The sequence below is a fragment of the Salvelinus namaycush genome, chromosome 21 (genome assembly GCF_016432855.1).
Source record: "Salvelinus namaycush isolate Seneca chromosome 21, SaNama_1.0, whole genome shotgun sequence".
NCBI lineage: Eukaryota > Metazoa > Chordata > Actinopteri > Salmoniformes > Salmonidae > Salvelinus > Salvelinus namaycush.
In genome coordinates, this window is record NC_052327.1 from 37908130 (window position 1) to 37931588 (window position 23459).

Genomic DNA, 23459 nt, shown 5'->3' on the forward strand with positions numbered 1-23459 from the left:
GGCGTATCATGCTAGCAGGGTTTTCTTGAGGGCTTGAACGCAGCCCACGACGCAGTTAGCCATTGTGACTGGGACTGCGGATTGTCCCGGGCTTGTGGCTGTCTAGACCCCTGCTGCTTGTTGTTGTTTTCAATCTTCTCTGTGACCTGGCCTGTCTGGAACTAGGAGTAACAGCGTAACCTAGACCAAAGCCGGTAGGAGTACTGTTGAGGACAGTGGTGTCTCTTATCACAGGTGAAGGATCTTTTAAATTAACAAAAAGTTTTCTACAAGCAGTTGTTACAACAACAAGAAAATAGTTTGAAGTGTTTTGTGCAAATACAAAATCAAATCAAATTATCAGATGTGCCGAATACAACAGGTGTAGACCAACAGTGAAATGCTGGTCTGTTGGGGGGGGGTGGCATGCAAATAGTCTGGGTAGCCATTGGATTAGATATTCAGGAGTCTTAAGGCTTGGGGGTATAAGCAGTTTAGAAGCCTCTTGGACCTAGACTTGGCGCTCCAGTACCGCTGTGGACTAATAAAAGAATGGACGAGAGGTCCAGGACCTGAAGAACAGTTTGAATTCTCCCACGGTCAGCTCGATGAGTTTAGACAGGAGAACGGCAAGATGACAGCAATCTGTAAGTCATTGAGAGAGGACATCAGTTCTGTATGTGAATGCATAATAACAATGGGGGAAAAAAGCTGATTATATAGAGGGACAGTCAAGGCGGAACAATGTGGTTGTGGACGGAATTGCAGAATCTCCACGAGAACTGTACGGAGTCTGAGGACAAAGTGAGTGAAATGATCTCAGAGAAACTGAAGATGGACCATAGGAAGAATGAGGTGGAGTGCACCAACAGGACTGGAAGACCCACCACCATCCCAGGTGACAGGCCCAGGCCGATAGTGGTAAAGTTCCTGAGGTTCAAGGTAGAGGTCGACCGATTAATCGGAATGGCCGATTAATTAGGGCCGATTTCAAATTTTCATAACAATCGGAAATCGGTATTTTTGGACACCGATTTGGCCGATTATTATTTTTATTTTTTTTACACCTTTATTTAACTAGGCAAGTCAGTTAATAACACATTCTTATTTTCAATGACGGCCTAGGAACGGTGGGTTAACTGCCTTGTTCAGTGGCAGAACGACAGATTTTTACCTTGTCAGCTCGGGGATTCGTTTTTGCAACCTTCCGGTTACTAGTCCAACGCTCAAACCACCTGCCTTACATTGCACTCCACGAGGAGCCAAGGTAAGTTGCTAGCTAGCATTAAACTGATCTTATAAAAAACAATCAATCTTAACATAATCACTAGTTAACTACACATGGTTGATGATATTACTAGTTTATCTAGCGTGTCCTGCGTTGCATATAATCGATGCGGTGCCTGTTAATTTCTCATTGAATCACAGCCTACTTCGACAAACGGGTGATGATTTAACAAGCGCATTTGCGAAAAAAGCACTGTCGTTGCACCAATGTACCTAACCATAAACATCAATGCCTTTCTTTAAAATCAATACACAGTATATATTTTATATATCAATACACAGTATATATACTTAGGGATGCCACCCATTAGATAAAATACGTAACGGTTCCGTATTTCACTGAAAGAATAAACGTTTTGTTTTCAAAATGATAGTTTCCGGATTCGACAATATTAATGACCAAAGGCTCGTATTTCTGTGTGTTATTATGTTATAATTAAGTCTATGATTTGATATTTGATAGAGCAGTCTGACTGAGCGATGGTAGGCAGCAGCAGTCTCGTAAGCATTCATTCAAACAGCACTTTTGTGCGTTTTGCCAGCAGCTCTTCGGCAATGCTTCAAGCATTGAGCTGTTTATGACTTCAAGCCTATCAACTCCCGAGATTAGGCTGGTGTAACCGATGTGAAATGGCTAGCTAGTTAGCGGGGTGCGCGCTAATAGCGTTTCAATCGGTGACGTCACTCGCTCTGAGACTTGGAGTAGTTGTTCCCCTTGCTCTGCCTATAAGAACATCCAATAGTCAAAGGTATATGAAATACAAATGGTATAGAGAGAAATAGTCCTATAATTACTATAATAACTACAACCAAAAACTTCTTACCTGGGAATATTGAAGACTCAATGTTAAAAGGAACCACCAGCTTTCATATGTTCTCATGTTCTGAGCAAGGAACTTAAACATTAGCTTTTTTACATGGCACATATTGCACTTTTACTTTTCTTCTCCAACACTTTGTTTTTGCATTATTTAAACCAAATTGAACATGTTTCAGTATTTATTTGAGGCTAAATTGATTTGATTGATGTATTATATTAAGTTAAAATAAGTGTTCATTCAGTATTGTTGTAATTGTCATTGTTACTAATTCATTATTTTTTTTAAATTGGACGATTAATTGGTATCGGACCAATTATCGGATTATTATCGGATTATTGGACCAATAATCGTTATCGGCGTTGAAAAATCATAATCGGTTGACCTCTAGTTCAAGGACCTGATAGCTGTTCTGCAAAGAGCCAACAACTTGAGAGGAATGTATATCTTCCTCAACGAGGACTATCCTGAAGCTGTGTGCCAGAAGAGGAAATTAATTTCCCCAGCCATGAAAGCTGCAAGAGCACGTGGGGACATTGCTTATGTCTGCTATGACAGGCTCATTGTCCACCCTCCCTCCCTCCCAAAAGCCTGGAAGGGATGAGAGAGCCAAGCCTTTGGGTTCATAGCTTCAACCCTGCAGCACACACAAACACACCAATTAATTAATGGACTGTTGAATGTATATTTGTTTTATCTTGCTTTGTGTGCTCTTTTTCATATTATGTCTATCTCAGATAAGCTACCTAGGAAAGGGCTGAAAAAAGCCCATATTAATATATGTAGCCTTAGAAATAAGGTTGAAATCAGTAACTTGCTAACATCAGATTGTATTCATATATTAGTGTTTTCTGAGATACAGAACAAGGATGTAACATCTATAGAAGAGACAGGAATGCTTATGGGGGAGGTGTTGCTGTATATATTCAGAGCCATATGGCTGTAATGCTTAGAGAAGACCTTAAGTCAAGGGCTATTGAAGTGTTGTGGTTGCAGGTTCACCTGGCACATCGAAAGCCTTTTCTTGCTATAGGCCACCAAGTGCTAACTGTCAGTATCTAAATAATGTGTGAAATGCTTAATAGTGTATGAGATGTAAACAGAGAGGTCAACTTTTTGGGGGACCTGAATATTGTATGGTTTTCATCAAGCTGTCTGCTCCAGAGGAAGCTTCTCACTGTAACCAGTGCCAGTAATCTGGTTCAGGTTATTAATCAACCTACTAGGGTGTTTACAAACACCACTGGAACAAGATCATCCACATGTATTGATCAAATTTTTACTAGTACTGTAGAACTGTGTTCTAAAGCTGTATCCGTACCCATGCAGTGATCACAGTATAGTGGCTATATCCAGGAAGCCAACATTCCAAAGCTGGTCCTAAAATATAAGAGATAATTAAAAATATTTTGCTGCGTCTCTTATGTGGAGGATGTTAAAAAATATTTGTTGGTCTGATGTGATTAATAAGGAGCATCCAGACGCTGCACATTTATTAATTTATAAAATTGCTTCTTCCAATTATTGATAAACATGCACCTGTTAAGAAACTGACTTTTAGAATTGTTAAAGCTCCATGGATTGATGAGGAATTGAAAAGCTGTATGGTTGAAAGAGAAGGGGGCAAAAGTAGTGGCTAATATGTCGGTGCACATCTGGCTTACTGCAAACTGAGAAATTATGTGACTAAACTCAACAAAAAGATCAAGAAACTGTATTATGAAGCCAAGATCAATTAAATAAAGAATGATGGAGACATTAAACTTGAGTACTTTAAATGAAATTAGACTAATTCAACTCCATCTTTCATCGGGCATATTCATCAAAAACCTTTGTTGACAATTATTTTAATGATTACTTCATTGGCAAACTTAAGCAGTAAATGCCAACAACAAACAGTGAGCCATCGTACTCATGTATAAAGAAAAATGTAATAATGAAAGAAAAGCATTGCATGTTAGAATTGTGTAAAGTTAGTATGGGAGTGGTGGAAAAATTGTTAACAATCAATAATGACAAACCTGGCATTGACAACTTAGATGGAAAGCTACGGAGGATGGTAGCTGACTCTATAGCCACTCCTATCTGTCATATCTTTAATCTGAGCCTAGAGGAAAGTCAGTCATTCCACTACCCAAGAGTGGTAAAGCAGCATTTAATGGTTCTAACAGCAGACCTATCAGCTTGCTGCCAACTCTTAGCAAACTGTTGTAAAAAATGGTGTTTGACCAAATACAATGCTACTACTCTGTAAACAAATTAACAAGACTTTCAGAATGCTTATAGAGATAAGCACTCATGTAATGCACTGACACAAATTACTGATGATTCGTTGAAATAAATGGATAATAAATAGATATTGGGAGCTGTACTGTTAGATTTCAGTGCAGCCTTTGATACTATTGACCATAACCTGTTGTTGAGAAAACGTATGTCTTTTCAACCTCTGCCATATCGTGGATTCAGAGCTCTCTATTTAATAGCACTCAGAGGGTTTTCTTTAATGGGAGCTTCTCTGTCAAACAAGTGTGGTGTACCGCAAGACACCTCTCTAGGCCCTCCTCTCTTTTCTATTTTTGCCACTGACCTGCCACTGACATTTAACAAAGCATGTGTGTCCATGTTTGCTGATGATTCAACCATTTACGCATCAGCAACCACAGCTAATGAAGTCACTGAAACCCTTAACATACAGTTGCAGTCTGTTTTGGAATAAACACATAAACACAGACAGGAAGAAAAGATCCAATTGAAACATAATACACTTACAAAACCCAACTAGACCAAACATCTCCAATTAATAACATAAAATAGGAGTGAAAGATCTAGTTAAAATAAAAACACTTATAATCAACCATTATATTTTGATGAAGCATGAGCATGTAGTATGTAGCCTTGCCTGAGGTTACAAAGAACACAAAGCATTAGGCAAAATAGATATGCTAAAACCCCATTACATAAGAGCACAGTCCTCATCCTTACATATAAGACAATCTCCTCTTTGACACTTGGCACAGAAAAAAGATTCTGGGTGATGGTTATGACCATCCTCATGAATTTTTGTACACCACTTGCAATTGTGACGCAAATTGCACTTTTTGTGGACATGTATGAGTAAACATTCATCTGAACTGGGTAATTGAACATATACAGGGAAACCATCCTTACGAAAATCGTGACACGCACAACCCCCCCCCCCCAATCACTTCATAGAGACAGTTAGGGTTACCAAAGGGGCAGTCAAGAGGTCCTCCAACCGCATTGCAAGGCTTTCCATACTTATTGGTATAATTGCCTGGGCCTCCCGGTACAAGATCAATCACCACAGGAGGGTCAGCTCTCCTTACAGACATCTGTTTAACTGTTGTCTGAACCACAAATGACTTTACCAGGGGTATAACACAACAAAATACAATACCCAAAGCCAACAACCCTCCTCCCAACATGATGGCCAAACATACCTCTAGGCTGTCCAATTGCATCAAGGTATACCTCAGGATCCTTCTCATAAGCCCTTTTAACTCTAGGTTTAACATAGTCATCATGGGGTGATTTAATAATAGTATCCTGTTTAATTTCTTTAACTAAGGCACAAAGACCAATCCATCCATCAGGCACTACATTCAACAGTTTGTTTTTTCCACACATCCAGAAACTATCAGCAATACCTCTGTCTTGATTTTTCAACATAGTAAGAGATGGCACAACCTGAGTTATGTAACTACACAACCCTTTTCTATTCATAATCAACCCTTTATCATTACTTTTACGAACTCCCACATTCTCTAACACCCAAATAGTATCATTCTACGGTGGTGTTTCCTACGTCAATTCCTTCGGTGTGGTGTCTGTAAAAACATTCATATTTTCCTTTAACCACGGTACCTCTGTCTAATTGAGGTCCATTTAATTCAGTTCTAATGTTATAGGCAGCACAATCATTGTCTCCCAGCATGGTCTCATTCAACATATTTTTACCCCTAGTGCTTACCCAGAGCAATCCTACATTCTATGTCACACAAGGGAATAGAATACTTTCTATTGGTACAATGGTCATTTTTCCAACTTACACAGTTTTTAAATGATGCCGGTTCAGAGACTATTAAAAGATCAGACAAAGGTGATTTTCTACACAAAATACAATTGTCCATTCTGTGTTTGTTTGCCATATACTTAGCCCATTCGTACCACTCATTCTTCACTACTTCTTCTCGTGTGCTGTCCTTGATTGTTTCTGATTCTGATACATCTAGTTCTGTCGCTTTTACAATGTTCTTATCTTGAGGTAGATCAGTAGAGTTTATCAGAAAGTTCCAAATGTCAGTAAAAAACTCTCCTGATTCTGATGTCTCAGGTTGCTTTGTGGGTACGGTGGTCTACTTGGTAAGGGCAGTCGATGTCATCTTAGTGGTAGCTACTGTGGTCGTCACAGCAGCCGCCACCCTTGTTGTTGTCGTTGTCACAGGTTCTTCCTGTTCAGGTGCAGGGGTAGGATCAATCTTAATGACCGTGGTGCTACTCCCTTCGGTCACTGTTGTTTTTGTTATTTCAACTATTAATTCTTCACCTTCAACTGGTTCAATCTGATTCATGATGAGCACCCACTCGTCTTTTTCTTTGATTAATGTCAGGTCACATCCTTTCGGGTCCCAAACGACTTCTCCCTTTGTTTGGTGATGTGTCCATCCACAGAGTGCAATCTCCGGTAAGGGTTTGATCCTTATTATTGAGATAGACTTCAGTTCTCCTGCTTCTGTTATAAGTTGAGGTGGAACAGAGATTCTAACCTTGTCAGTCTTTTTGGATTGTTCGGCTGATTCCTCTCTTCTCTTCCTGTTTCCACCATACGTCTTGATTGTGCATGAGTCTGTTGTTTCTATACTAGCATTCACTGTTACTTCTGTTATGTCAATGTTCATTATTCTTTTGTTGTTCTAACTTCAATTGTCTAAAGGAGACCATTCAAGAGCTGAAAAGTCAATTGTGGGGAAATCCCCATTTTCTTCAGCTTGCGGGACTTTTCCTCCTCTTTCTTCACCTGAGGCTCCCTCCTCAGGCCGGACTTAGCTTCCATCTGGAAGGGTTTCAATTTTAGGGAAGAGATGTTCTCATTCTGTTCCTTGTGAGGCCTCTCCTCCTCTTCTGGGTGCATTAGTCGGTGCACCTGTCGCATTTTGGCTTTCACTTGATTTGCTGTTTTCTTGGCTCCTCCCTGGCGTCTCAATCGTTTCCGCTGCTCCTGCTCCCTCCGGGCTCCCTCCTGGTGAATCAGCAACCTCTGTGTCCTCATCTCTATATGGTTGTGTCCTTCTCTCTGTTGGGACTCAGGTGCAGTGGTTCAGATGGTCACACGTCTGGCTTCCTTTCACTTGGACGGCCTTTCTTGTTGCTTTGGCCACCTCATAGGGTCCTTCTCTCCTCGGTTGATCCCACTTCCTCCGGAACACTCGAACGTAGACTAGATCTCCTGGTATCACTGGGAGAGGTCCTTCTGGTCCCCTTGGATCATCAGACGCGGAACCTCTCGTCCTGGTTCAGGTTTCTGCCTTTTTTCTGTGAGGCATTCAGACTTAGAGACTTATGGCCTCTGTTCTATGATTACACCATACATCCTCTTACTTCCATCACTCATCACACAACAAACTGACATTCCAGCTGAAGCTGGCGAACCCCTCTCCTTCTGGTTTCCTAAACATAAGACTTGGAAAGCAAAAGACAAAACATAACAGTATTGACAATGTTATGTGTTATGCATAAATATATTCATGAAAACTGAAATCTGAGACCATGACAATTCCCACTCTCTCTTCACCTGACTATGCCTCCAGGATACTTTTCTGCTGGACTCCACAAAAATAAAAGCCCTAAAAAGCTTCCTCATGCTTCCACCCAGTCTTCCCCTTTCGGCCCCAGGTTCTGAGAGGTGTTCCCAAATCATGTCATTTTTTACTTAGTTTCCCATCTGCTCCATTTCAACTGATAATCATGTGCATAACCTTAATCAACATTATCTCTTCTTGAAGTAATTCAACACTGTATATGCTTTCACATCAATTCCTTTAACATGTTTGTTTAGAGTACAATATCCTAGCATCTATTATTTTTCACATGATGCATTAAAAAATAAAACAAGTAGCCCCCAAACTCAACCCAGTATGTCTATAGTGGAATCTAGTCTTTCTCTCTCTCTCTCTCTCTGGTTCCACGTCCTCTGTCATGGTGTTTTCAAGCTCACCCATTATTCAGCTGGACCTCACTTCTCGTGAGACTTATGCACCCACCAAAGAGAGACATTAAGATCTTTACCACTGCAGTGCTGTAAGAAGTATACCCCCAGCCTGGTGTATCTTGATATACACTCAGTCTCCAGAATTCAGCCCAAGCCCTTCCATTTCTGGCTGTTTTTTCCTGAGGACATACACACTAACACATGGGTTATTTCCTGACAACAGACTTTCTTCGTATAGCAAGATCACTAATTCTTAATTTTTAAATAACAGCCCTATGTAAACATTCTGCCTCAAATACCTGGCCTCCTGCCACAGAAATATTCATAATGATAGTCAAATGATGGTCCCTACAGCAACTGCTGTAAAATAACATGTATTCAGTCAAGTGTCTTCCAGTTGGAAGAATATCCAATCCTAACAAAACTAAGTCATAAGTTTCTTAAACTTTTTCTCTAGTGTTCAAAATGCCACCACTTACTACTTTTACCATAATTTAGGTATGTGAATTGTTCTATTTACTTTAGAATTGTCCCTATATTTTACACAGCCAGCTATCTTTCCTTTTCTGTGAATGATCTATATTTTTATACATAGTTTCTAGAAATAACACCCCTTCACTACCATAACCTTCATTTATGAGCCCCCTCATATCCCCAATGTAGTCACAGTTTTTCTAACCAATAACACATGAGTCACTACTGATAATTTCCTTCCATTGTTTGATACATACTTAAAACATTCTTAAATCAATTTATATATCATTTATATCAGTATCAGTCCCTCCTCAGGAACATATACACAACCTTATGTTCCTCAAAACAAAAATAAATTGACCAAACGAGAAAAAGAGAAAAATAAATTATAATAACTGCTCATTTGCAATAAATTACCAATATTTGTAATGTAATTAAACCTGGGGAAAACGTCCATCCGTTTCATTCTATGCCAATGTTATTGTTGGTCTCTTTCTTCTTCATCCTTGGGTATCATCGCACAACAGACTACCTTTTTATTCAATTATATTATTACATTTTATCATTACAATTCCAATGACATTATAAAACAAAAGAAACAAAAAAACTTTAATCTAATATTCTGTAAGTTTTGTCAACCACCTTGTCTCAGGATTAGTTTCCAGAGCTTCCCTAGGCCTATTAAATTTAAACAGTTCTATATCCAAATAACTAAACCATTATTTTTTAAATACATTTTTCAACCCAATATTCAGGATAACAGTCCTTAGTGTTTACTTTAACTCAAATTTGACCTTATCTATTCAATACACATCATCCCTTTAATAATTAACATTTATACTAAACACTTTCATTACCAGTAATATCTATCTTCCAAATAGCCCTTTTGTCTCAGTTTCTCTCTCATGAGTGGCCTGGTAATAAAAGGTCGGGTACCCCAATTCCTTTTAGTCATTATTCTCCCAGCGAATATAATTTCAGCATGTCTATTTTTAGATACAGTTCACAGGTCATCAGACACAGTTGTCCCTCACTATTCAGTCGGTTAGGGTGGGTTTGAGCTCCACACCCACTTGTGGTGATATTCTCTCCCATGCCTTAAAGCATTCTGACGTCACCTTCCATGATAACTCCCTTATTCTACTGGTGATCTCTCAGACGAATTACAGATGATGTATCTATCAACATAACCATCACAGAGACCCACACTCCAATAAACCCTTTGGAGTAACTTTCATCACTTTTTATATGCAGAATGAACAAAGCACATTTGTGTATTTACCCAAAGACCATAACCCCTGGGAACTGATAATTTTACCTATGAACTCATGTTATATCAAAAAGTTTGAATAACTTTAGTCAATTTAAGATTACAACTCTTCATAATTTTCCCAGGGAAATAATAGATTTTCAAAGTAATTATACACTTTGAATAGAGTCTGGTGTTTCTTAATCATTTTATAATTAAATCCCACCTGTTCCAACAATTTCTAGTGAAGGTGATCAGTCTTTCACAGGAAATTCTTAGGATTCAGGGCATTTTGACACCATTAAAATGTTTCCACTCCCCTTTCTTTAGAAACAATTTAAATACATTTTTCAAAAAACATTTCCATCCTTCTGCATACCCAATTTGAAACTGAATTGGAAAAAACCCTTCCAATAAATCCACTAATGCATATTCATTCCCGGTACATGGTGTACTTACTAGTGAACCATAGGCCAATAACACAAAGGGACTGGACTCACTTATCCAGAACTCCATTTTTTAGCCTTATCCAGATATTTTTATTTTTAAAGCGGCTGACTTTAACTAACTGCTTTCCACAGTAATGCAGTCTCCAATGACATTTTGACCAGAGAAGATTAAACCCTTTTTTTCTGGAAAAGAAAGTATACATATCGTTAATATTCACAATGTTACCTTTTAATCAGCAAAACAATAGTATTACTTATACATAGTTTTTATTCTATAAGCGTCTTAACAGTTTTCAGAGAATGACGGTATAGAATGTCTAACAATTAAAATTCCATCTGTACTATACTAGATGTCAAGTCAAACGTGATCTAATACTTCTTCTTGACCACATATAAACTGTAATCTCTATGAAACACTCATTGTTCGCTCAGAGACTTATACACCGCCAAGTGAAAATTCCATTCCTACTAACCTCAAACCGATTAGTTGTTTGTTATTTTGACAAGGATACAAACTCTTGTATAGCGGCATTTCCTGCTACTGTTATAAGTTCTAGTGTTACCGTACACTCTTTTTCCCCATACGCGAGATCACCATATGCAAAACAGGGAGCTCTTTTCTTATTGGTTCTTAGATATTGTCAATAGTTCTGCTAATCACCCGCACGTCTGCGAGGACGAGTGGAACCACATTTGTCTTTTATCGTAATGTATTTTCTGATGATAGAATGTTACCGGGTAATGGCGTCCCCCATTATCCAGTTTTTTCATATTCAATCCGAATTCGGTAGAACTAATGTGCGCTTCTTTCAGTGACTCCATGGCTTTTTTTAAATCCCTCATCTCTCTATGCTATGGAGAAACAGTCCTTTTGTTTTCATGCCACTATTTATTTATTTATTTTTCCTAAATACTCCCATGTATTATACACCTTTTATTTATTATTTTTCCGAGGTAGAGCTAATCCCCTTTCCAATTAATAATTCATTTGTCACATCACTTAATTTCTCCTATCAAAGCCTACTCTATATAGTACAGCCATTATTTCTGAATACTACAGATGACTTAATGTCTTATTCCAGTACAGTACTTCAAATATCACTGTGTTTTTTCCTTTACAGATATCATTATTTATTCATTTTATTAGTTTGCTTATTTTATCACTAACTTTATTCAGTGTATTAAATCCAATTTAATACATTTTTCCTTATAATTTAGCTAGTTATAATGTCTACACTTTCTTATCATTGTCTTTTAACTTATTTTACTATATAATTCCTGATTCATGGTTTTAGTGAAACAAGCCTCAGTATTTTTTACACCCCTCTCTGTCCTTCAGGCTATTTTTAGACTGCAGTCTCTGTGGGTACAGAGCAGCTGATCTCTTGCTGTTTTCCTACAATTTACACTGCTTCGTGATATCTTCAATATGAGTTCTAGACTTATGTTATGGTGTTTCTTGTGTATTTTTGTCATTCTAAACAGCCTAGATTTATTTTAACCTCATAGTATAATATTTATTTTAACCTTATAGTATAATTTCAGTTTATTTTAAACTTTCTTTACGTTTATATACTATTCGGGCCTCAGTTTAATACCTCTTTAACACCTATTGTATTTTTACAATGGTCTTTTAACACATTATCACGTCAATTTTTATCGTTATTTGTAACTTGTTTTGCCCAATATTTTTCGATTTTGCTCCTCTTCCCTGTGAGAGTTAAATGCACTCTCCTTCTCAAATTACACTCAGTTAACTGTCAGAGAGGCTTGCGCATTCCTCTTCCTACCAGCAGTTGGTCACAGACACACACTATTTTCCTAATCTGCTCATTCATCACAAATAATTGTCATTCATTTATTCACGCATACCCTTCGTTTTTACCTAAAAACGACCCAGAGTTATTCCTACTAATTTAATCCACTTCCTCAACATAAACCGGAATTATATTTATGGGATTTTTATTATATGACGAGACTACTACCTAATCGGGCCAGCCTGTCTTCATATCCTATTCACCCACCCAATACTGATCTCTATTCCATATTAGAGCAATATCGTGGCGTGACCTACCGATTTTCAACCCCCCATTTAGCTAGATGGAGCGTTTCTTATCCGCAGGATTTCTTTTGCAGTTGAACCCCGCACAATCAGGCCAGCGTTCTCCCTGCGTCCTAAATATTCACCCACAGACCCTCCTGCCGTGAATATCCCAACCAAGCAGACCCCTTTCTAAAATGTTCCTTTTTAAAGGGCGGTATCGTGGCTTCCTAACTACTTATTTATGCAGCTCTCTCTTTTTAGAGCCGCATCCATAAGTAACCTGTCCAAGCGTTCCTTCTACTAATTTTATTGAAGAGGTATTACAGGATTTTCTACCTACATTATCTGTTTTGACCGTATGGGCTGTCCCACATTATAGCCAGGCATCTCAGCCAGATGGCGCAAACAACCGCATCATTTAAGCCACACATTCGAACGGTCCGATCAGAACGAGCGCATGCCCGCTCCGCTAAACACCCAACACAAGCAAAGTTCACAGCGCCTATTCACTCAGTCTCTATACATGCGCATACATTTATATTTAATACAATTCCCCAAATTACACATACATGCAAATTCATTGAATTCAAAAGTTCTTTAGTATTTACTGGTTTCTTTTTAGGAATTTTGAAAGAGAGACTTACGTGGCGCCCCTCCCGCTGAGACAGGATCTCTGAAGCAATCCATACAAACATTTCAACTATGTAAGACAAGCTCACCTTTTTATAGTTGTGGCCACATTGTTTGCAAGATTGTCCAAAGAAACTATCACCAGCCCTGAACGCCATTCCGTAGTCCCTGTCCCTCCTGGCTAAGCTCGCCAAATATGTCGTGGAAAATCGGTTCAAACCATAACACTTACAAGAACTTGTAAATTCAAATAGACTTTTAATACAATGTATCACAAGCCGGAACGATCCGCGGATCCCACCCCTTCCCAGAGCACTGGCTCTGTCTTATACCCACACACATGAGATCATTACATACATTAATTAAATTACTTCTCCTATGGTCATCTGCCATCATTATCCTTCATTTCAGGCTTCCTGCTTGTTTACACCCAATAACGCCTGTATCCGCTCTTGATTAGATTATAATGGAGGCAGGACCCTCTTGTCTCCTAAAATGAATATATGTCTATCTTACCCTAAGCACTTATGGCCTTTACCCTCCATTTTATCTTCATAATGGTGTCCTGGTCTTTCCATAAATGTACTGTAAAGCACGTATGACTTGGGCCATCTGTTAATCTTTGGTTTCCTGTATTTACCAGAATGGCAAACGTCTGCCTTTTCCTCCTATTTTCTAATGTACACCTGTCTATTGTTTAATAGTGTGATATCTACCTACATATGTATCAATTACTCCTACACACTCCACAAAGCACGTCCTGCAGGCTTTAGTTTTATCTTATCTTGATTATTGTCCAGTCATATGGTCAAGTGGTGCAAAGAAAGACATAGTTAAGCTGCAGCTGGCCCAGAACAGAGCGGCAAGTCTTGTCATCACAGGGCTAGTATTAATACTACGCATACCAGTCTCTCGGCTAAGAGTTCAGAAAACACTGACTGCGTCACTTCATGTTTTTATAAGAAACATTGTGTTAGAAATTCCAAATAATTAGCATAGTCAAATTACACACTGCACTGACACACACACTTATCCCATCAGACATCCCACCAGGGGTCTTTTCACAGTCCCCAGGTCCAAAACAAATTCAAGGAAACGTACAGTATTATACAGAGCCGTGAGTGCATGTAACACCCATCTTATATAGCGCAAGTGAAGAGCAAACCTGGTTTCAAAAGACACAATGCAACACCTCATTGCACAACACCTCTCTCCCATGTGACCTACTTGTTGTGTGTATGTACTGACATGTATGTGTAACTGATAGAGGCACACACACCCACACTATATGTTAATGTTTTTAAACGTATGTAAATTGTAAAGTATTTTGTCTGTAACGTATTTTTTCGTTATATGTTCGACCCCAGTAAGACTAGCTGTCGCCATTGGCGTCAGCAAATGGGGATCCTAATAAATCAAAAATGTAATCTCGAATGCTTTCATTTACTATTCCACCATAATGCTATATCTTACCATGTTTGTCCATCTGTCTGTGTAGGCGGTGGCCCCCCTGTCACCAGTCATCCTGGTGGGGACACACACAGACGTGAGCGAGGACCTCCAGCTGCAGGCTTGCCTGGATAAGATCCGCCAGGAGCTCCTCAACCACCAGGGCTTCCCTGCCATCCGGGACTATCACATGGTGGCGGTGTGCGAGGACTCGGACACCATCGGCAGACTCCGCAAGGCCATCGCCAGGGAGGTCGCCAGCTTCAAGGTAGCTAATGTTGTTAGCCCTAATGTTTACGTCATTTAGACTAGCCAGAATTTCCACTGATGTTCCACATATTCCATCATCCCAAGCTCTAGCTTGCCTAAAAGGACAATCCTTGACAGCTTTGTTAGTACTGTCATGATGTTGCCTGCTTGGGTACTGCAAACCCCATCCCCCTCTCCCTGCCTCTCCCTTTCCACCACAACCCATGCGGTGATCACAGAGAGGTCGTAAATTCCTGAGAATCTCCTCATGGCCCAACAGTATTAGACAGAGGGTAAACTTTCAGGACAAAGGAATTCTCTTCCACCTCACAGAACTTGAGGACCCGCCCCTGAGCCAGTTGGGTCAGAGACCATGGGACAGCCCCTCTCTGCTATCCAAATAAAAGCCAACTCTGAGAAATTACCATTAAACCATGTTTTTCTCCATTAGGAGGAGAACGAAGGTTGAGTACCATTGCTGAATCTTTAACCATACCACGTGGTTAAACTCTTAAGACGAATAATAACAAGTTTTGATATTGACTACTAGTCTGCAGCTAGGAATTCGGTATCATTGAACGCGAAGAAAGACAACCGCCGAAACAAGCATTCTACAACGAATGTCACTCTGAACAATCCACAATAACTACGACAGAAGGAACTCCAACAAAACAAACTTCTCTCCAACGATCAAGACGACACACAATGAGCGTAAATATATATATATTGATTGCAATTGTTCCCGAATGAGTGAGCGTTCATGTGTAAAGGATTAGCATGTCAATTGTTATAATTATGAACTCTGTATTGACTTCTTGGTCGAACGCCAATTTTTCCTTTGTCTAACAAGCTGCCATGCCGGTTTAGCCCCCTAGGGCCTATTTCTCCCATCATTTCATGTAACCCTTTTAGAGTTTGTTTGTTTGTTTATGCATTTCTGTGAATTAATTAGTTAGTAATAAATAAATGATTTAAGACAATTGATGTATGGATGACTCATAGTGAAGACTGGGTTCGTGCAGATAATCAACAATTTACGACGTTTGGAATGAGACTAACGTGAGGTAAAGTAAATAAATCATTAATTAGAAGACTATTGATCAGATATGAAAACATCTGAAAGGTTATATTGGGAAATTATAACTTTGTAATCTAATAACTTTCCCCGGTGCCCTCGAATTCATAGTTAATTAGTTACGTTATTACTCAAGTGATCGCGTAATCCCTAATTACAGGAATCTTTGATAAAAAAGTCTTCAATTTAACGATAGCAAAGACACGACATATATGACGCCCCCTGTGAGGGATCTAAGATAGAATTAGACTCTGCTGTGTAATTCCAAATATCAATTGTGCAAACAGAAATTGTACAAACAGACTGCTTTCTATAAAAATTGGTTGCGTGTGTGTATTCCTATTTGAAGAGGCTACATTGCACCTCCGGTAGCGGTCTTTTAGCGTCAGAGCAGTGAGTGATAAATTCCAGACTTAGTTCGTTAGGCCAAACGGTACTATTTCTGTCGGTCAATATTAACTTCTAGAGCCAATAAGGTTAGAAATTAGAAGATATTCGTTCGGTGACCGAGCCGAAATAAGTTGTCTGCCTACCACACTAAACCAGTGTGGACTGACTACAGGCATAGTTGTATTTATGTACCGTGTCGCTCCGGTCAACATAACGCTAGCAAAGTAGGCCGAAGGGTTTAATGTGAGACGTCACTAGTAAACCTACCCTCTCCATGGCGAGAGGGACCCTATTTTTGCTTAGAGCGTGATATTTCTGAAACAACATAGGGTAAGCACGAGGTGGGAAATCCACGAGGTGCAAGCTAACATAGAGGGAATTTTTTCTGGGTTCCGTTTAAATTCCTCCGCCTCGCGCGACGGAAGTCCCGCCCTTTGTACTTCCGTTTGATTTCAGCATTCCGCATCCTGGTGGTAAAGAACCGCAAGTACATCCCTTAAAAGAAGTGGCGAATATCCAAACGTGGATCACGTTTAAATAATCCAGCAATCTCAATTGTTTGGGTCTCATTCAATTTATTTATTTAAATTGTCGGACATACCTTTCTAGGTTCTTCCAATTAAATGAGACATCTTAAACTTCTCATATTAACCTAGATTAAGCACTTCTCAGGTTAATTAAAGTTTAATTCACAAATTGCCTATACAGGTTTGATTTATCATTAAATTGATCAATCAGTAAAATTTGGGTTTTTCAAAACCCATTCAGTAATCCAGTACTGACAGAAGCCCCGCCCCAGCGGGAATCCCATGTGGTTTCGGCCTTAGGGAGAAGTGCCACAGTGTTGAATGTGCCCAACATTTGGTCTACTGTTTACACTTATGATATCCAATCAACAGAGATTTTATGGATTATCGTCTCATTCAATTTAATAAGTTAAATTGTTGAACATAATTTAATGTTCTTCCAATCAAATGAGACACTTTTAAACTTATCATATTAACCTAGATGAAGCCACATCTCATGTTAATTAAAGTTTAATACCCAGATAGCCTACACAGGTAGGATTAATCATTGGCATTGATTAATTAATTCAATTTGCTTTTGTAAATTCATTCACGTCCAACTTCCACATTACTGGTACAGTACTGGTAGTTCGTCAACATCTATAAATAGATTAACCTTGTCTTTGCAGCTTCCAATATATTCCAAAACCAAGTTTAGGAAAATTAGGAAAAACATTTTTCCTTTCAAAATGTTCTAATAATGTGCAAGCAATCAGAGGGGGTAATCCCCACCCGCCCGCTAATTAGTGAACCTCCACCTGCAAATGTATTGATCTCTGACCTCAGCAGCGATACCAACACTAATTATGCCCTTAGTGGAAAAGCAGACAACACTTTCCAAAATCAACCATCAGGCGCAGGCCTCGTAAAGGTTCTCTCCAGTCTAGCCCTGATGTCTTGCCACCCGAGATTGGCATCTGTCCAATACCGCAGTGCACAGCCGAAGCACGAGCAGGTGATGGTAGACATGGAGGGACAGGTGGAGAGAACCGGGAAACTAATGACAAATGCAGAAAATGGAAAAATTCTGCTAGCTATGGAACTGCGCTTGAAAACTGAACAATTAAATAAAATTGCAAAAACGTATGACGATGAACAAGCACAAGCTCTTCAACAAAATCGTTTTCTACAGGAACAAAATCAAATGCTACTGGAACAACTCGATTTATACAAAACTAAATACGATGATGTCCACGCCAAACTAGATAAATCTGAAGAGTTATCTACAAACAGGAGCGCTCAACTTGATAACATGCATGCAGTTATGTTGAACGTTACTCAAAATAACACGGTTCTACTCAAAACGCTGCAGACCAAAGACGATCAGTTAATGAACATAATGACAAAGTTGGATGACAAATCAGCAGAACTCATTGAAGTCGCTGACCAAATGAATGATGAGAGAACTCAGGTGATGAAGATGGAAATATTGATTTCTAAGCAAGCAGCGGAAATCTCATCACTGAATCTCTCGCTCTGTACTCGAGACCTCTATTTGCAAACCATGACAGATAAGTTTGAGACCGAAAGGAGCAAGTGTGACACTCACGTGTCCAAAATCAGTACTCTAAGCGCTCAAGTGGACTCTGCAATGCAGCAGAATACCACCCTTAGGTACCATCTGGATGAAGTCCAGAATGGTCACGCTCTACAGCGCGACTACCAATCCAAGCAACCGGAGTCCTGTACTCACAGGAGTAAAGACGATAGGTGTCAGACCTTGCCTCCCTCATGTGTCCCTCAGTCTTCTCCTCTTGGCCATTCGGCACTGAGTAATATTGCACCTCTTGGCCAACAACAACAAGGCTTGGCTTCTTCTCTTGGCCTTTTGGCCCCAATCTCTCCACAGGACGAAGCCAACCCTCTCCGCCCGCTTGGCGCGGAATACCTTGACAAACTCGTCAAGTATTTCCCCACCTTTGACCCCATTCCAGGTCAGCCAAACGATACTGAGACGTTCCTAACTGACATAGAGGACGCGTTGGATGGCTACCCGAACGCTACAGGTTCTGACAGGGTTTACCTGTTGAAGCGAACGTCAAATAGACACGTGACAAGGTTCATTCGTCTACAACAGCAACACGTGCTAAATGACTACGCTAAACTTGCCACAGCTTTGAAAGTAGAATTCAGTGGTTCTGCGACTCGCAAACACAATAGCTCACTGGCTAACACCGTCAAACAAGCTCGGAACGAACACCCACAAGCTTACTATCATAGGCTTCGTTCAGCTTACTTTGGCCTACTCACTGAAACAGGCATGGAAGACCCGTTACCTTTTAAACAAATGTTCCTGTCGAACATGTATCCTACCTTCATTACCTACTTGGGCCCTGCCGCCCACGTTGGCTTGCCTATCTTACAACTCAGAGAGCTTGCAAGCACAGCTTTTGAGGCATCAAAAGTTCACAACGCTAAGAGCCCTGACCACTCGGTTTTGAAGTTTGACCAGGAGCACTCACTCCAGCTAGAGGGTGCATTATCAGGTATTGGAGCGTTGAGAGATGACGCACAACAACAGTTTCTACCACGAAACTATGATTCCAATAACCTCTGCGGTCGAAATAACTGTAAAGTACGTCGCAATCAACATGACTACCGCTACAATCGACCTGTTCGCTACGTTCCTGCACCCAACCCACACAAAGTGTCAGAGCACAAGGGTAACAAAGGGTTGAAGGACAATCAAAACGTAGACCAATGTTCCCCAGAAGTTCCACTACGGGAAGAACTAAAGCGAGAACAATTTGAGAAAAGGGTAAAAGATAAGTCACAAGGACTAGACGGGGAATTACCGGACACCAGGTCCGCAGGAATTAACACCCATAGCAAGGACGTTAAAGTTCAAATTTCTCCCGCTCTCATTCAAGACCCTATCCAGGGCCCGCTTGATCAAGAAACAAGCCCCCGGGCTTTGTCTATAGACTCTGATACAAAGGTTGCGAAGAAAAAGGTCAAACGCTTCGTTAATGCCAAGCCCACTCAAAATCGTAAAAGTCAATCTGCTTCCACCTTGAACAGAAATGGCACATCACGTCGTTGCGAAAGACCACTCCACTTTGTGGGGAATATGTCCACTAAACACGAATCGAAACGGCCGTACCTGGAAACAGTCCTGGAGGACTGCTTAACTTGTCATGCGCTAATTGATTCGGGTGCGACAATATCACTCATCTCTCAAGCATTGTTTGATGATCTAAAAAGGGCTTTGAAGCCAACTAAACGTTGGTTAAAAGTGGAACGATGCGACACTACACTTCGAGGGGTCACTGAGACTACCTCGCCTCTCACATTGAGAGTCATGCTGAAACTACACTTCAAGGACGTATCGCTCGTTCACCCTGTGTATGTCACCAGCCTCGAAACCGTACCCCTGCTACTTGGAGCAGACTTGATGGATCGGTTACTCCCATTGATGGATTGGAAAACCAACCAGGTATGGGCACAGGCCACCCTGCCTTCTCCACTGACCACACTGTCTTCCCCTAACGCTAGCAGTCAGTCACGAGGGATATCTGTCAAAGCACCCCTTGGGAAAAAGACGTTTAAAAACCTCTTGGGGCAGAATCCAATCCAAGGAGATATTACAATATCTCGACACATTCCATCAGCCAACCTGATTGACCATTCTTTTCATGATTTCGAGCCAGCTGTCTCTGTTAATAAGCAACTTCCCTCCTCCGTGCAGTCGTGCAATACGGTAGTTGAGATGAACTCCTCTTGCCCTTCAGACATTTCCGCAAGCACTGCGGCCGTCTCAGCAAGAAAAACATCGATGCGCAGAGTATACTCTGCTTCCGATGATACACCTTCCGCTTTGTTGGGGGCTGTCAACCCTTACAATGACACTAATGGCGTCAGTCCAGCAACTGACCCGATGATTCCAACTGGTGAAACACTTTGCGATATCACAGACCGATATCCTCGTCTCAGTTCGCAGGTACTGAAGAGGTTGCCACACGCGGACGTGACTGACATGCCTCGACAGCCACTGAGCGTTTTGAAGCACAAACACCAGGAGATTTGGTTGAAAGGTTACAGCCATTCTCATAACGCGGCCACTGACAACTCGTACATCGGGTCCGATCTTTTCATTTGCGCCTCGGACACCAACACCACCCGCAGGTGGGGGGGTCCCAAGACACAAAGGGGGGGAATAGTAGCCCAGACCCATGATGAGCCTCATCGAGGCCGGTGGGGGGGTCAAGACTACGGACAACACCGTACGAGGCTGCCAGAGCATAAATCAAATCTAGTTGTAAACTCCCCTATGAGAACATTGAGGAGCAGACAGGCCCCTAGACGGGGATTATCTTAGAGCACATCTAAAATAGTACTGAGGTGTACCACACTGGTCGTAAAGGAAGTCCAGTGGACTTGTCCACCTCCAAAACAAATGGCAACAATAATCATTCCTTGCCATGTGTAGGTTCAACTACAATACAACTAGTAAAATGCTCCAATCATGTGTGCCGGTAGTATAATATTTCAGAATAAATCGGTAGGATAACTGGTCCCTTTGAGCACCAGTACCAATACCAGCAACAGTCAGTCTAGCTACAATCAGTAAGGAGGTTAGAGACCTAACCAACCAAACCTTGTTTAAGCATAAACGCACATGCACAACGAAACATCCAATTAGGATTTATGCTAGGATCACTTAAGGGTCCAAGCAAAATACCAGCCTTAGTAAAGTTGAACATTTACTTCTAGGCCTTTGTCTCTACAGCACTCACCAGTTTTCTTCCCAGAAGTCCATAGGTCATCCCTGTAGACTGCCCAAAACGAGTGCCTTACAGCTGTAAAGTTATCATATAGTTAAAATTTTCAAATTTTCAAATTACCCTTGACAATAGCGACATAGGAGTCACTCAGAGTGCAACACGGGGAAGGGAATCTCCAGTGCACTCTTCCAACGGTTAACACACATGCCACTAATAAATAGAATCCTTCATTCAGGAGGAAAATTATTAGAATCATTAACCATGATCACACCACGTACGACTGGTCCAATACTTAAAGAGTACTTCCGTCGTGAGGTCAGCTCCTCCGTGGATAACATAGCTATGAAATAGACTTCATACCTATCACCACTACAATAGTGGAAGACACAGTGACTTAGTAAAAACTACTACAGACTCCCTCGACACCAATTCTGACTGACCTCCAGGCATTGACCTGAAAATTACCTGACTACGTCAGACTCATTCTGAATAAGTTGTAATCTGCCAGGATACTTGGTTTTCTTCCCTTGACATGCGCGCTTGTTTAAGCATAAACGCACATGCACAACGGAACATCCAATTAGGATTTATGCTAGGATCACTTAAGGGTCCAAGCAAAATACCAGCCTTAGTAAAGTTGAACATTTACTTCTAGGCCTTTGTCTCTACAGCACTCACCAGTTTTCTTCCCAGAAGTCCATAGGTCATCCCTGTAGACTGCCCAAAACTAGTGCCTTACAGCTGTAAAGTTATCATATAGTTATCAACTTAGGATAGTGCCTAAGCAACACACCAAGTAGGAAAACCCTAGATATGGCGTTAGAGACAATGCCATGATAGTCATTTTGCCAGAACATTGGACGTATATAGAATACAGTCCAATTAGATGATTTTTGTGTGAGAACTATATTTTGTATATCTTTTTGTTTATGCTTTCATTCCTTTTCGGTTCAGTTCCTTTGACATTTAGGAAGTGATAGAGCCATAAACAAACTTCCCCATACAACATTCACTTAGTGCCACAACGCCGCTCATTGGGGAATGAATGTAATTATATATATATTTCATGAGTGTGTGTGTGCGTTGTTAACATCTGCCTAAGTTACTGCTCAGATCTTCCAGTCTGGACGACAACCAGACGACGGGTCCGGAACGGCGACCCCAAATCCGGACACCCACGGCCCATCCGTGTGGCGGCATGCCCGCTGTCAGAGAGCCTACCAAGGTAAACCACCAAGGGGGGGACCACAACGGCGATCACCAACCAGGACATCCCCTGGCCCTCCCTGGGGTACTTTGCAGCTTCCAGGGAACCTACCAAGGTACATCACTAGAAGGGACCGCAACGGCGATCACCAACCGGACATCAACTGCCATCCTTGTGGTGGACTGCTCCGCTTTCAGAGAAGCCTACCAAGTTCAACCACCAGAGGGGACTGCAACGATGATCTACAAACAGGACACCACGTGTTCATGATTTTATGTTGATTTGTAACTTGCAGGACAAACAAGATCCAAACCACCAGGGGGGGGTATGTCATGATGTTGCCTGCTTGGGTACTGCAAACCCCATCCCCCTCTCCCTGCCTCTCCCTTTCCACCACAACCCATGCGGTGATCACAGAGAGGTCGTAAATTCCTGAGAATCTCCTCATGGCCCAACAGTATTAGACAGAGGGTAAACTTTCAGGACAAAGGAATTCTCTTCCACCTCACAGAACTTGAGGACCCGCCCCTGAGCCAGTTGGGTCAGAGACCATGGGACAGCCCCTCTCTGCTATCCAAATAAAAGCCAACTCTGAGAAATTACCATTAAACCATGTTTTTCTCCATTAGGAGGAGAACGA

The 23459-nt window shown here is 40.9% G+C and overlaps 1 protein-coding gene across 1 annotated transcript in view; it reads left to right on the top strand.

The window, feature by feature from the left end:
* lrrk2 (leucine-rich repeat kinase 2) overlaps positions 1-23459 on the top strand; it is a 96662-nt gene that overhangs the window by 41538 nt on the left and 31665 nt on the right. The window contains 1 exon segment of the mRNA XM_039016936.1: positions 14658-14876. Coding sequence (XP_038872864.1) covers positions 14658-14876 — 219 coding nt within the window.